General features: G+C 50.8%; 1 protein-coding gene across 2 annotated transcripts in view; it reads left to right on the forward strand.

The window, feature by feature from the left end:
• The window catches only part of LOC144720794 (cilia- and flagella-associated protein 69-like), a 44,371-nt gene extending 31,499 nt beyond the window's left edge, over positions 1-12,872 (forward strand). Inside the window, exons 8-23 of one of the 2 annotated variants that reach the window (XM_078597843.1) lie at positions 619-796; positions 3,098-3,221; positions 3,317-3,365; positions 3,987-4,108; positions 4,857-5,082; positions 5,521-5,685; positions 5,874-6,025; positions 6,139-6,257; positions 6,407-6,488; positions 7,663-7,906; positions 8,470-8,607; positions 9,659-9,735; positions 9,854-10,051; positions 10,152-10,238; positions 10,671-10,775; positions 11,382-12,872. In XM_078597843.1, the coding sequence (XP_078453969.1) occupies positions 619-796; positions 3,098-3,221; positions 3,317-3,365; positions 3,987-4,108; positions 4,857-5,082; positions 5,521-5,685; positions 5,874-6,025; positions 6,139-6,257; positions 6,407-6,488; positions 7,663-7,906; positions 8,470-8,607; positions 9,659-9,735; positions 9,854-10,051; positions 10,152-10,238; positions 10,671-10,775; positions 11,382-11,549 (2,234 nt within the window). In that variant the 3' untranslated portion in view covers positions 11,550-12,872. The remainder of the gene's footprint in view (positions 1-618; positions 797-3,097; positions 3,222-3,316; positions 3,366-3,986; positions 4,109-4,856; positions 5,083-5,520; positions 5,686-5,873; positions 6,026-6,138; positions 6,258-6,406; positions 6,489-7,662; positions 7,907-8,469; positions 8,608-9,658; positions 9,736-9,853; positions 10,052-10,151; positions 10,239-10,670; positions 10,776-11,381) is intronic. The other variant, XM_078597844.1, reaches the window with a different exon arrangement.
• Positions 12,873-15,758: the final 2,886 nt, after the last annotated feature.

Raw genomic sequence — 15,758 nt, forward strand, 5'->3', positions numbered from 1 at the left:
CCGAAGAGTGCCAGCTGGGAAACGCTAGGCTGTCACAGTTAATTTAGTACCAAAAAGTGGGACATGTTTCGACCGTGTTATCAGTACTGTAGTCTGAAAGCACTGACAATGGGGTGACAATGGAGGAAGCAGATAGTATGTTCGCCACTGATTGCAGAGGTTGTTGCTGCGGTTGTATTAACCATGAAAGTCTATGCACCATCTGCTTCACTCAAAGTGAACGTTAAAGATCCCCTGGCGTCATTCGAAACAAGTTGGACATTGTGTTTAACACGTGGCCATTGTGTACTAGCGTAATGAGCCACATTTTTTCAATTAAAAAATCACTCATTGACATTACACATAGAGTAGCATTTATTACCCTATACAGGCTGATTAATGCCTGCTTACAGGCCAGGTGCCTAGTTACTGTGTGCTGCACAGGAAGAGCTGCCATTTGGGGGTGCCCTTTCAAATATTTGAGATATGTAAGTCGCTTATCTTGGGTAAAGCGCTCTAGAACGCCCCAACATCGAGGCCACTTTATCAGAAACAAACGATTGCTATGAATGTGTACAGGGTGTCAACGTGTACAGCGTTCATCAGGGAAAATGTATGCGTGCACATGGGTACATGCAGCGGAGCTGTGCGCACAGATGGTGCGTGCGCGGGGAGCTGAGCGCCTGTGCTCTCGCCTGGCTGACCCGGACCCCTCCGGGGCGCTCCTCTTCCGCTCGGTGGAGGTGCTGTGGAACCTCCTGGAGAACGGGCCGCAATCGCAAGTGCTCGCCCAGCTGGCCAGTATCGAGTGTGTGCAGTGAGTTGCACACTTACACGCACACAAGCACATATTGCATTTGTAATGGTTCGATTGAGGCGCACACTCAACTTGGAGACAACACTATTTATTAACGCATAACAACCAACGGGAACGTTATACACAGGGTGGTGACCACCGTTCCTAATCTCACTAACACTCGAGGAGGGAATACGACATAACGTGACCAGGGCAGGTTAACGGGCTGCCTGGTCACGGACGAAGGTCGGAGGAGCGTTGATGGCGTCTTCATCCTGGGGTCGAACAACCCAGCTCTCTGTTCACACCCCATTTATAACTGCTGTGGTGTGGCCGGGTCCGCCCCAGGCCACGCCCCCTTCTCGATCCTTCGGGAAGGTCTGGGCCCCCAACCACGTGACCCCCAAGCTCCCCCCTGGGGCCCCTTATCTGGTCACGTGTCCTGTTGGGTTCACGCAAAGTGTCACCGTTTGACACGACCCCCGTGACACCCGCCTACATTACCCATATCGAGACAACACAGTAGTGACGTCGTTTGTCACTACACAAACACACAGAATCCCCTTGCCTTTCCAAAGTGTTTATTCAGCATTACAACCTCAAACTCTTAGATGCCCCACAACACTACATTTCATTGTACCCAGAACGACATCTATATGGTTCTCACTCAGTCTCTGTTAATGCTCAAACACCTGCAATCCATTCCTGATAAAATATCCTTGGTCACTCTCCTGTGTGAACCACAGTTTGATGTTGAGCTGTCGATTTTGTACGTCCCTGTCTCTTTACACACTGGAGCAAGTCACCATAATCCCATGTTGATGTGGGTTCCATGGAGACACACTGCAATTTGGAGGCAACACGTTTATTACAACACCCCGACAGGGTAACTACATAAACGTACGGGATAACGACATAGGTGGTAGCTAACTTCAACTCGCGACTAAACCACAATGGGCAACTATATAACCGGGTCAGGTCACTAACGTCCTGCCTGACCCACGATGCCGAACGTGACGACCGAAGATCGAGGAGACGTGTAGCACGGCGGGTTGATTCCAGAAGACAGCCCAGAACGGCGTAGCCTGGCTCCGCCCTAGGCCCCGCCCCCTTCTAGATCCTACTAGAAGGTTCTGGGCCTTATGTCACGTGTCCCTCTCGCCACCCCCTTGGCCCCTTCGCTACCCTCTCCTGGTCACGTGCCCCCTCGGGTTCACCGAGACTGTCATGTCCTGAAGTGTCCTCTCTGGCCTCCACCAGAAGCATGCTCCCTAGGGCCCGCCTCTGTGCCATACACACACCCTGGTGCCAGAGAGAGACGCTAACATGCACAGTACCACTCTTCTTCCAATAGATGGCGCTAGACGCCATAGTGACTCAATACACATCACTACACAAGTAAGTGGTCCCAGCAAAGTTTTATGAGTTAATATATTTTAGTATTGATTGATGTACGTATTTTAGATTTTATTCTGTTTATGTGATTGTTTTTGCCCTAATTTCTCTTTGGCTGTTTTTGCTCCGATTTCTATTTTAGCTTTTTTTGTAGTTGTTATTGCTTTAGTATTTTTTTTAATGACCCAATGTCACTCTTGCAAATGAGACCATATCCTGGTCTCTTGAGTTCTCACCTGGTTCAACAAAATAAACTTGAACTTCCGCACACACCAGCACTTGCCTGTGTGTGTACACACACAGGGATTGCCATTTTAGCTCCGTTAAACTGTCCAAGCAAATGTTTACAACAATTGCCTATGATGGATGGCATGGCTCACAAAGGCATAGTGACAACCCAGCTGGCTAGCTGCTGAGCCTTTGTGTCGATACAATGCACTGGGTATCAATGTAGACCATAAACACCTCACACGACCATATATAGACACCAATTGACTGATGTACACCACTGCATGTACACACAAATATATAGCTGTGAAAATTTCTCAAGTGTTCTCAGTATGCTGTGGGTGAGTGAACTATATATAGTGTGTTCACATAGCTGGCTGTATGCTTGTGTGTGCAGTGCCAGTTGTGTAGTAGCTAGCGCACTGCGCTATGAACCTGGTGACCCGAGTTCGATTTCCGCCCACGGCTAACATCAGTGGCGAATATCTGAACCTGTTCTGGGCTTCCCCTAGCTCGACCCAGTCTTAAATGAGTACCTGGTGCAGTGTGTAAATATCATCACTCGGGTGACAAAGGTGGCCGGGTGTGGTGCTAGCCACACGACCCCCTAGTGTACCACATTGGCCTTAATAGGTGCTCTCGAATAGAACTTGCCCCAAGAGCATGAAACGGCAATAAGGGGGATCCTTATCTTTGCAGTGCCCTGAAGGAGGTGTTGTCACGGCAAGTTCAGCGTGGGTTCAGTCACTACGACCGCCAGCTACGTAACGACCTGCTGGTGCTCGTTACACTGATTGCCCACGACCCCGCGTCTCCCTTCCTGGTGAGCACTTGCCTGTACACCCAGCGTTTGCACCTTCCATTGACATTGTGAGTGATTTTACAAATACCTTAACAATATTCATTTGCTTCATTCAGGAAACAGGCCTCACCAAACAGCTGGTGTTACTTGGAACATTTACAGAAGGTATGTCACATTTACAGTTGTGTTCACAGAATAATACCGTGAGATAGTGTCCATCTGATCGCCCAAAAACCTACTATAATAGCCTTCATTGAATAATAATATTTGCAGTTATACGGCACTGGATTAAATGCCTCAGCAACTCAAAGTGCCTTCCATGACATATAATTTTAAATCTAACATAAACATCGGAGGACACCTCCAGTGGCTGCTGTTCCTGTATGGCAGAAGGTGACTCAGTACCTGGCCTGCAGGTGGGTATTAATCTGCCAGTTGGGGGCAATGATTGCTATGTGGAATCTCATTTGAGTAAATTGCCACGTAATTTTTCAAATTTGGAATATTCGGACCACAACGCCAGCACACAATGTATCATGACATAACGTTTTTTTAAAAAAAAAGTCACATCTGCTGTGATGCAGACAGCAGGTAGTATAGTTTATAAACTTGCAGCATTAATCAGGGTGACCTGCCTGATTCAAACTGTGAACCTCGTCAACAAGTGGCGCACGTGCTAATTCTGGGCCATGTCATCACGCCCAGTGCTCACACTATAGCTGTATTTTTATATGCCACAAAATCATGGGCGGTCCATTCTGTGGTGGTCCCTGTGTGATCGTGCAGTGAAAAGCCACAACCCACTGGTCAAGAACCTTCTCCTCACCAGTGTCCACGAGGACTTTGAGATGAAAAAGCTTCTCTTAAACCTCCTGGTCGTGCTGAGTCGTGACCCATGCAACATTCAGGTGTGAACACAAGGAACCCTTCCCCTCTGTATGGCCTTAACATACTTCTTGAGGTTAGTGCTGTTAGAGAACCTATGAAGGCCACCAGAAACACACCTCTAAGGGGGTGGTCTGACGAGCACCATACCCAGCCTGCCTTTTTCCAGCAAATGGTGATGTTTGAACACCACGTTCGATATTAATTTAAGGCTGAGTCTTCCTCGGGGAGGCCCACGGTCAGAAAAGATATTCGTCAGTGATTTTGGCCGTGAGAGGGAATCAAACTCGGGTAGCTGGGCTCGAAGCACAGTGCACTACGCACTGCACACAAGTTCACACAGGTTCACACAGACAAGTGCAGTACAGATATAGAGACACACGCAGTGATACCATCGCACCATCTTTTATACATTGTGAACACCGTGGATGTAGGTGGACTTCACTGGCTAAAATCTGAAGAATTGCATTCTGGGGGTGCCTGTCCACCTGGCCTCCTCTGTTGACCACTGAAAGTCATTGATGGACCGGGTTGAATGTGCTGTGGACAGCTCACACGCGCCCTTGTAATGGCTTGCCATGTCACGGCGCTATACAAATTCCATGATTAAGCGCGTCACTTGTTTGCCCATACTCAGTGAGGTTGTTGTAGTTTGACATCCCATTGTTACACGCATCACTGTTGTGTTTCCAAGGTACTAGAACGCTGCCTTTCTTGTTGAGCACGACCCCACTACCCCCCCGCCTCCACACCCCCCAACCTCTCCCACAGCTGCTGTCTCAGGGCCACGTGCTGCTCTCCTTGTTCCACTACTCGAATGTGCACGAGGCGAGGGCTGCCTCTGGCCCTCTCACCTGGTCCCCAGCCCAGCAGGAGGAGTTGCAGCTGCAGGCGCTGGCGGCGCTCATCACTCTGGCGCCGGCACTCCCCACCGACTACATGCACATTCAGGGAAACACGCGCCTACTCCTGCTCCTTGACTGGTGCCTCAGCAAGGGTAGGGATCTCAGCGCAGCCAACTGGGACGTACAATTTCCTGCTCAAATAAGCACTGAGGCGGTTGCAAATCTCCTTTTTACAGCCCTGACTCAGCAGTGGAATGTCCACATTGCTATGGTGGGGGCTTGTCTATCCATCGGACAATCACTGCTTATTTCCTCACAAAGTAGTACTCATTTTATCAATTGCCGGAGGGATGATGGAGTGAGTCAAGCCCAAAACAGGATTGAACTCACAACCTTCTAATTGCGAGCTGTGAGCCCTTCCGCTGAGCCACCTGGTCAGATTACCAGGAAGGGCGACATGGTGGATGACACAAAGCTGTTTGGCTCAATAACGTTATTGACCTTTCTGTGAAATTCGAAATATTATATCAATGGTAATGATTGTAATGCTCTATTCTTCGTTGTGCATTTCTTATTATGGACATCGTGAGGTCCAGACCAAAGACAAGGCACTGGTGTCAACAGAGGAGCAGAGCTGGGAGGGAAGCTCCCACAGTTGCTGTACTGCATACGCGTGATGCGTGCTATGGCTCGCCTGCAGGACAGCAGCATTGCTCAAGACATGTGTGACCAGGGTACCATCGGCCAGCTGCTCGGTGAGAGCCTAATCATCGCTATGCGGTTGTAGAGGGCTAGCAGCACATGTTTCACTTGCAGCACGTGTCACGCATCAGTGATTGGTGCAGAATATACGTTTCATCTATAAGCTCCCGATCTCGTTAATACCACGTGCATTGCTGGACAGCGTCTTTATTGTGCGCTAAAACTAAACTTATCGTGACAGACGTGTGCTCAGGCTTGATGTCGGGAAGCAGACCAAGGGATGGGGAATTGGTCGATGGGGGCCCAGGCTTCACGGATGTGGTTTCGCTGGAGATCCAGACAGATGCCCTGCTCACATTGTCTTCTCTGTGCCAAACTGACATTCACAGAAAGGTGAGAGCATTGTCTTCCTCTCTATATGCACACATGTGCTACGTGTTCTATTCCGTCTAGGCATCTAAATGTTGTTGTCGACTTGTTACGTCATTCTTCTGTGTGTTGGACAGGGGTTGTTCGGCCGTGATGGGACACTGATGCTGACTAAGATCCTACATGCGGGCCCCCACCTTATGCCTGCTGGGCTGCCACACTCTCACCTTGTCATTGCTGCCATCGATGCCGTCTGGTTTGTACAGCACACGAGACAATATTCCGCACATCGCATAGGACCCCAACCCACACTATAAAACAGAGCATTTAAATTTAATTCTGACATGTTTTCTCTTGAGTCAGATGTGACAAACGTTAGCCTCACAGTGAGGTGTGGGTCGACAGGTGCTGCGTGCTGGGTTGCTTTTCATCAGAGGACATCTTCCTGGAGCATGAAGGTGCCTTCCTGCTGCTTGACCTGCTGCAGGTGACCCCGTGCTTACCTCCTCACCACCGCCTAATCCTAGCCCAACCTCATCTTGGAATGCAACAAAGCAACCCGCCAACAGCAGTGTCCCAACTTCAGCTTTCACCTCCTCGCATTGTGTAGACTCTGAGCTATTCGTCGTTTCTTCAATGGCCTGGCACACTTGAGATGGTGCTTTATGTTGCCTTTTACCCCAACTCCTAACCCTTACAATGACCCTAATCCACCATCCCCCGCCCTTACACCAACACTCAGTACCCTTTATGTTACTCGAGGATGCTGAGTGTTGGCGTTAGGGCTTGCAGATTATAGTTGACATTTACGTGACCTCTGGTCATATCCCAACCACTGACCACGTTCTGATGATCTCAGTAGCCTCTCATGCAGGAACCTGGCATTAATGTCATGGCAGGCTAATCGTTTCACCAAGCCTATGCTCTGCTTTCTCCCAGATAGTGATGCTAGATTCTGTTTCATTTATCAAACGTTTCAACATTAAAAAGATGTTTAAACGTCATTAAATCAAGAATACAACTACACGAATCGGTCGGCTATTTAGTGCAGTTCTGCACTGTGTTCACCGTTGTGGTGTGTTGGTGCAGTCTTAAAAAGAAAAAAAAACTCAAGAATGGTGAGAGAAAGGAAGAGAGACAGCTATGGGGATACAGGGCTACGCAGAGCGACACCCAGCCACAAAACATGCGGCCACCTACTGTGCGAGTCCGCGAATGAGTACGTGCGCGTGTGCATGTAGCTGCGCTATGAACCCGGCGACCCGTGTTCGATTCTCACTCATGGCCAACACCAGTGACGATTATCTGAATCGGTCCTGGGCCTCCCCTAGGTCGACTCGGACTCAAATGATTACCTGGTGTGGTGTGTAAACATCGCCACTCGGGATACAAAGGCGGCCGGGCGTGGCACTGGCCACACACCTCCTCGTGTGCTGTCAGGCTTCATAGATGCTCGCCAATAGCCGAAACAGTCCGTTACAGGCTATATGGGCGATCTTTGTCTTTGTGCAATGCAAGCTACGTGCTCTAGGGAGCGCTGGAGGCTGCACATTTTTCAACAACATTTTAAGTGTGAAGCAAAGTCAAAAATCAAACACGTTTCAGACTTTGTGACCGTTTAAACGTCCCAGCCCTTAAACAACAAACGCCCCTGCTTCCAGGTGCCGTGTACACACGCCGTGCACAGCCTCACCCTCTCCGTGCTCGTGGAGCTGCTGGACAACCCCAAGGCGGCAGAGCATGTGCTCGCATGGCGAGGGTGGGGGCGCGTGGCGGAGGCGCGCGCTGCCGACGGGGCAGGGCCGCGCGATGGGGCCACCGCACCTGCCCTGCTCCTGTGCCTATGGAGGGAGGAAGAGACGGAGCTGGGGGTTCCCCGGGGCCCACGGGGAGTCGTATTGCCCGGTAGTTTTTTTTATTTTTAATATTACACTTGCTTACTCAGGAAGGCCTCAATGTGTCTGAAGACGCCTTTTCAGGAGAGTGCTGCTAAGTTTTTTGCAGTAAGGGGCGGCAATTGCTATGCGTTTCTGAATTGAGTAACTTTCGGGGTCATTTTTTTTATTTTTTATTGTAATGCCAGCACCCAATCGCCTATTCTTCAAATGGCATCACGGCATCTTTAACATCCACCATGAGCGAAAGAGGCGGCGCTTTGTACTTTACGGTTAATATGCCTGCAGTATTAACCAGGGCTGCCGACTGGATTCGACTTATGGAACTGTGCAACAAATGTCGAAGGCGCTACGACTCGGCCATGTCACCGACCTCGTGGTCGCTCGCAGAAGCAAACGGTTATAATTTGTCCAGTTTAGTAGCAGCAGTGGACATTTAGCTTCATTTGCCGAGTTTGGTTACAGGCCGGTTGTAATTGTACAACAGTATACGGTTATTTTCGCTCTGATACCGGGAGAGTTGCCGAGTTGCGGTGTGCGCCGTCTGACTTGGACGGTGCCTCCACGCTGCAGGGCCACAGCTGCCGCTGGTGGACGCGGCGCGAGCTGAGCAGCCAGTGGTTCCCGTCGCGGGTCGCCAGCCCAGCCAGGCCGTGCTCAACATCACAGAGAACAACTGGGTCAAGATCTACATAATCTTTAGCAAGATCGGTAATGAGCACATGAGCCTGTGTAAACAGGTAACACGCTCACTGTAACAGTAGCTGCGACTCACCAGTGAGTGGTGGTGGTTACATTACCATAGCACGTGTGCAAAACTAGGTGGAGTTTGAAGCTACGTAAAGCGATGAAAGTTTGGAGCGGTCAGCAGATTGACCATGATGTTGTGGGTGAACTGGATTGGGTGACTGACAGATGCACCATCCACATTCCCCAACTCGCTGTGCTTTAGCTGACCGCCACTATGCTCATTATTCATAATTTATTTTTGTGTTAGACCACGTAATGATGGTACCCTCCACCATCCGATATAGCCAAACAAATAAAATGTTCACCTCTACAAGCGTTTAACACATTAACATTTAAATTGTTTGAGCTTATCAGTATGTCAGGACAATTCTGATTACCATTATTAACCATATTAACCATTCTGACTCCTGGTTTAATTGTCGACAAGTTCACTTTGCTGCAGGTCCTGTACCACATCAGACTGTGTCTCTTCTAGCCCATGCCATGCTTGCTTGGCCCCTTGTATCAAAAGGAAGTAGCCAAAAGGGAGTAGAAGTTGCTTGGGCATGTGGTGGCTGGGGATTTAGCTGGAATGCAATATTCGCCCCTTTGTGTATCTGTTAAAAGAGGTTTACTAGCCTGCTACCTCAGCGGTAGAGGGAACAATTCGCAATTAGAAAGTTGAGAATGTAAATCTTAGTTTGGGGTTAACTCGGCCCATTATCCATCTGGAGTTGATCAAATGAGTACCACTTTGTGATCATCTCCTGATGACGATTGCTTGCATTGCGATCGAAACGTCGTGATTTATTATTTTTTCTACCTACGAGTGGTTGTTCTGTGGATGACTTATCCCAGTCATGGAAATTTCCACCATTGCCTCAGGGCTGTTAATGAGAGATGAGCACCACCTCCATGCTCATTTGAGCAGCAAATTACTATTTTTACTTTAATATCACACCCACAAACGGCACACTGCTCAAAACAACACCAGTGCCATTGAAATTGCGTGACGCAATCTATCCCTCTTCAGGCTTCCTGGGCCTTCCAGGCCTAAGCCCCGATGACCAGGTTACATTGGCCATTGTGGAACGCTACATGGACTTCAAGGTAAGGAATTAGTGTGGGTAATGTACACGTGGCACCGATTGTTCTGCACGTTGCACCGATTACAATGTGTAAATTGTACGTTGCGTGGTGCGGTGGTGTTGTACCCCTGTGGGTGTAGGTGGGCGAGGTGTGGCAGGAGATGGAGGCAGAGCTCCGCGAGGAGGGTGTGCGCCCCACCACCCCTGATCGCGATGCCCTGGAGACGGTCGCCCGGGCAACTGGCGAGGTTGTAGCCGGAGTGGCCCGAATACAGGCCGCTATCTTGGAGGAGAGTCAGGAGCAGGAGCTACAAGATGAAAGACAATTCTATGCCGAGGTTGGTTCACCGCAGGGAGTGAGGACAGCTGCCTTTGCACACATTTTCATTCCGGTCTGAGTGAGTGCTGTTAATTATGAACCATGTTGTTACTTTACAGATCAAAGCAAACCATCAGCAAGAGGAGGCCGCAATCAAATCATGGAATCACTACGTGGCAAGGACATCCAACTATGAGATGCTCAAGGTCTTGTCAATGATCTTTATATTACTACGAGTTGCTGAAAGTTCATTTTTCAGATAACAGTCCCAGTGGCTCAGCGGTAGAGCGAACGGCTCGCTGTTGGAAAGTTACGAGTTCAAATCCTGGTTGGGGGTTGACTCAGTCCATCATCCGTCCAGGGTCGATAAAATAAATAGAGTATGGGGAAGTCAATAGTGGTTCTCCAATGGATAGATTCTCCCACATTTAAGGAAGCGTGCAATTTCTACCACTTGCCTTTGGGGTTGTAAACAGGAGATGAGTGCAGTTTATGTTCATTTGAGCAGGGAATCACTTTGACTTTTGACTTCTTCTAAAACTGCATTTTTTACATTTTCAATATTGCTTTCATGAATTATGTGTGAAACCATCAGAGTGTGACCCTGGACTTGACACACATGTGCTATGCGTCCGCAGGAGGCACAGCGGGAGCTCAAGCAGTCCGTAGACTCATCCCGGCCAGGAGATTACCGGCCAGGGCCCAAACTCCACAGCACTACAGTACCAGGGCTCACCACCACGGTACTCCCACCACACCCCATTGTCTCAGTACATTACATTTACTCAAAAATGCATTTCTCTATCCAGCCAGGTCAATTGATCCAGCACACTCACTGATTTATTCCAGTTACTGGCTCATTCACTGGCAGCCACTTGCCTCCTTATCACTGTAATATCGCTTCTACCATGGTTACGCTCTTCCTGTGAGTTTCACTCGTTGATTCCTCCACCCATGATGAGGGCTCTGTCTACCAGACACCGACTGCTTTGTCTCACCTACGCTGTGTTAAACCACTACACTGCAGGACCCAACAACACGCTCACTCATTCACTCACGCACCACTTAAGCACCACACTGCAGGTCGAAACAAACTCGTACTGCTGCACTTTGGAATTACCTCCTATCGTCTCTTTTCCAAGGCTACTATAATAACTGTGCTTAATTCAAGACACGTGTTCACACTTACAACTTGATGGTGTAATAGTGTTGATGACTGCTCAGCATACTGCGCCTTTGGCCCTGTGCTCAGCAACTGTGTTAATAAAAAAAATAATGCATGCAGGAAGTGCGATGACTTGAACTCTATAACGTACCTGTGCGTGCTTGTGCATGTTCTGTGCGTTCAGACGTTTTCTGGGCGGCGCGTTTTAGTCGAGAGCACGCCGGCGGAGCTGACGGGCGGCCCCCTGGCTGCCACCGAGCTGGCGCTGCAGAAGCTGGCGGTGAAAGGCGGCGCGCTCACTCGCACAGGCCTCGCTGTGGAGCAGGAGCGCCAGCAGATGTCGGCTCGCTGAGTCCCACCACGATCCTCATGGAGCCACCTTACTGAATCCATTAAGTGGGCCAGAGCCGAATTGACCTCCTAGCAGTTTTCAGTGGTGCTGATTTATTGCCATGTGCTGTATACGTTTTTCCCTTTGCAGTGGAATCTTCTATCATTCAGTCGGGACCTGTCGTGTACTCAAGTTGTTTTCAGGCCAAATTACATGGTCTCGGATAATTTTTAAATTCACATTGTTAGAGTGTGAATTTTGTCGGTACACAACGGTACGCCATCCCGGGACTTCTCAGAACAGCAAACGCACATCCCGGCACTTCTCAGAGCACCAAATATGCATCCTGGCACTTCTCATTACGGTTCCTATTCCTACGCCGCGATGTTTTTACCGAGGGGAAACGACATCGAATATGGGCTACTGCAGAGTGAACGGGTTCTACATTTCTATATTCACATTTCAACCACAGCAACAGCCACTGGGCAACCACTGAGTGAAACTGATGATGCTGGTTCCTAACTTTGCGTGCTGCAGTGTACGCCCGGAGTGAAGTTTATTGAGCACTTGGGCCCTTTGGGGAGCAGAGGTACTCATGTGCAGTGCAAATCAACCCTCAAGCTTCCAGTGAGATTTGTACATCGTTTTAGTGTAACATCTGACGTGTTGAATCAAATCGAGAAAATAATCCGTGAATAAGATGCAACTCTAGTATTGAATGCATTAGAGTAGTTATTTCATAGTAAAAGATCACAATCAAAATTATTCTCAATGTTGAGGTACAATGAGGACTTGGTTCTCCAAGCATAGTCTTCCAGTGAGAGCGGACCCCGAGGTTGTGCTCTTCAAGCAGAGGCAGCACCAGCGTACGCTGCCGCCCACCCTGGGGTCAGAGCGGAGGTGGTAAACACTATTAAGTGACACCAGTTTCTGTGTATGGCTCAAACGTGGATGATGTGGTAGGATGCTTTTTATAAATAAGGCATAATTCACTTTGATTTGCAATATATGTTCGCACAACCCAAGTGTTGCCGTCTCTTAAGTGGTACCAACAAGTCAAATGTTGGACCTGGACCCATGGATGTGTGTATGTGAGGGAGGCAGTACCATGCACGGCTTGGGATAAAAAAAAAAGCTTTCCCAACATCCAGCCAATACGTGAATTAGATTGCCTCGACTAAGCGCATTTTAATCCCGTGAGTGAAGGTGGAATTGATGGGGTCACAGACATTAAGCCGCCACGTGGTGCGAGATCCTCGCCGTGATGTGAAATGTGCGGCGTGCTAGAATTTAATTCAAATGTAAAAATACATATGCATAAAAATAAAGCTGGTACACGTTAGATTATCAGAGTCGCGCATATCTAATGACAATCACGGCCACCCTGGGTGTGGGTTACCCCTGTGTACACGGCGCCGTACCAAGAGCGCATTGGCATTCGCGTTAAAAGCGCCCAATGACTGGTTACACAAGACATCTGCAATGTCCCTTGGTGGTGCAGTCACACGCGGGCGCCACGAGCCTCACGGCCCCGATGAATTGGGGCCTCCCAACGCCAAGGGGCGGATCATGGGCCCCTCTCATCCTCTCTCCCACCGAACCCGTGGGGCACTCTTTCTGTCCCTCTTCCCAGGCCCCCCCCCACCTCTTCGATGAGCCAACGCCCTACGCGACACTCTACACCCGGCGGCGCGCCGCGTTATATTTAGTCCGTGGCCGGGGTCCCAGTCCCCGAGCCGGCGGACACGGGGTGGGCACAGCTCCGGGAAGAGACCTGGGCACCGGGGCAGTGCCTCGCACCACCTCTCGATCACCACCCGCAATCACTGCCGCTGGGCCCGCACAGGTGGGCATGCCGTGAGGGTCGGGGGGGGGGGTTCGTCAACAGGGGCATGGTGCGCGTGGCCTCTCGAGGCGGCCCTCGCAGGGCCCTGCGATTCGTCTGCTGTGCCGGGGCAGCTCTCCTCGTGCTGCTGCTCCACCTGGCGCCCCGCGCGCGCCTCACGAGGTGAGTGGGTTCCCCGGGGGGGGGGGGGGGGGGGATGAGGGTGCCGCCAGGTGGTGAGCGGCGGGGGGACTTCGCAGGTGGAGTGTGCCGGGTCACGGTTGATGGTCCCGAAACGACGGTGGAGAGAGGCAGTCGCCCACGCCTGTGGTTACTGGCCGTGGCTATGACCCTTGCCACCATTGAGTCACGAGGAATAGCGAACGGGGTTCGCGGGCCCTACCAACCCCTCGTGCGACCACCGCGTCCCAATTCTGACCTCGTTTTTCCTTAAGAGGCAGGGAGGTGCTGGGATGCGCGCACGTGGGGACAGGAGCTCCGGTGGGAGCGAGGAAGGACCGGGCCCTGGCGGCCGTAACCAGGTGAGGCTGCGCCGCCCGCTGTGGTGGCTCTTCGTCGCCCGCTGTGGCGGCTCTTGATCGCCCGCTGTGGCTCTTAATCACGGGCACACACACAGCGAGACGCGCAATGATGATGACCGGCGGTGGCTCGAGTCACCGCGCGTTCTTCCCCCTGCCGTGTGCAGCACGAACGCGACGGCGGTGTCGTGCCGGGACGCCCTCGCCCTCGCGGTGCCCCGTGACCGGTGAGCGCCTTTTGGCGAGATGTTAACTCGCTCGCCTGGTGTACAGGAGGTCGTGGGTCCCATCCCGACCCTGACGCCTGCTGCTGTATATTTGGAGTTTGCGTGTCTCCCTCTCTCTCTCCATGGACGCGGTTTTTCCCTCCGCATTTAAAGTCAAGGCGCGTTGAGAGATCATCTGGCTGCTACAGAGTTCCACGTGATAAGCCACTTGGTTGAGCTATTATCTGTGACCAGGTCGCTTCTGAAAAAACAGAGCTATACAGTATAGCTCAGTGGACCCTCGGCTGGTAAAATTAAATACAAAAAAGTGTAGATGTTAGCTTAGAAAGTGAAAGGGACCACGCTTGAGACACGGCGAGGTTGCCGATCCGTCTCGTCGAGCGCCGCGCCGCGCCTCGAGCAGCTGGCGGGCCGGCGAGAGTTGAATGACGGCGCCAACCATCGGGGCAGCTGGAGACGCCGCAGGGCACATCACTCATCGCGGTCATGGCCACTGGATGGCCACTTCTCTCACATGCCTTAAAGCTGGTGAGTTCGCAGTCACAGTTACCAACACTCTGTGCGTGCAGTATCCTGTGATTAAAAAAAAAAGTTAAACACAATATCGAGAAATGTCGGTACGAATCAATTTCCTGCCACCCGAACACAGATGCCAATTCGTAGACTGTCCGGGGCAAACCGGACAGGTGGCAACCGCTCCAAGAGCACCCCGCTGTCTGAACGCCGTCCCCAACACTGGGGCTGCCGCTGCTGCTCCTGCTGCTACTCCTGCTGCTGCAAGGGCCTTTGCTCCTGCTGCTCCTGCTCCTGCTGCTGCTCCTGCTGCTGCTCCTGTTGCTGCTGCCCTGTTGCTGCAGCTGCTGCTGCTGCTCCTGGTGCTGCTGCTCCTGCTGCTGCTGCCCTGTTGCTGCAGCTGCTGCTGCTGCTCCTGCTGCTGCTCCTGCTGCTGCTGCTCCTGCTGCTGCAAGGGTCTCTGCTCCCCGTGGCACCCGCTTGTATGGTGATGTCTTAGTAGGCCTACGGATCTCTATATAGGGGCGGTACTGTGGGTAGCAGCAGTGTCGTGGCTACCATACGAACCCTGGCGACCACGGTTTGATGCCTGCTCACGGCTGGATTATCGTAGTAGCAAAAGCAGCTAAATATGCTACGAACCCCGCACTTTCAAGGGCCCCGCACTAAATGCATTCAAGCTATCAATTCCGGTTCAGTGATTCTGCATTTGCTCTATGACTATAGTATTATACTGCCATCAACTTTTATGAACGACTGGCTGTTCAAGGTTACCGATTTGTCATATTATCTGGCTGTATAGCAAATGAAAAAATACAATGACTTTACTATGTTTTAATATTTCTATATATATATTTTTAGGGCTCCTTTATAACATATGCTACAGGCCACGCACTAGCTTAATCCGGCACCGCCACCACCGGTGATATCTGAACCGGTCCTGGGCCTCCCCCAGGTCGACTCAGTCTTAAAAATGGTTACTTGGTGTGATGTATAAACATCGCCATTAGGGAGACAAAGGTAGCCCGGGCGTGGTGCTGGCCACCCACCCCCTCATGTGCCATTCCCGCCTTCATGGGTGCTCGCTAACAGCACTTGTCCCAACAGTCTGTTAAGGCTACACGGG

The sequence above is a fragment of the Lampetra planeri genome, chromosome 10 (genome assembly GCF_965212315.1).
Source record: "Lampetra planeri chromosome 10, kcLamPlan1.2.h2, whole genome shotgun sequence".
NCBI classification, from domain to species: domain Eukaryota; kingdom Metazoa; phylum Chordata; class Hyperoartia; order Petromyzontiformes; family Petromyzontidae; genus Lampetra; species Lampetra planeri.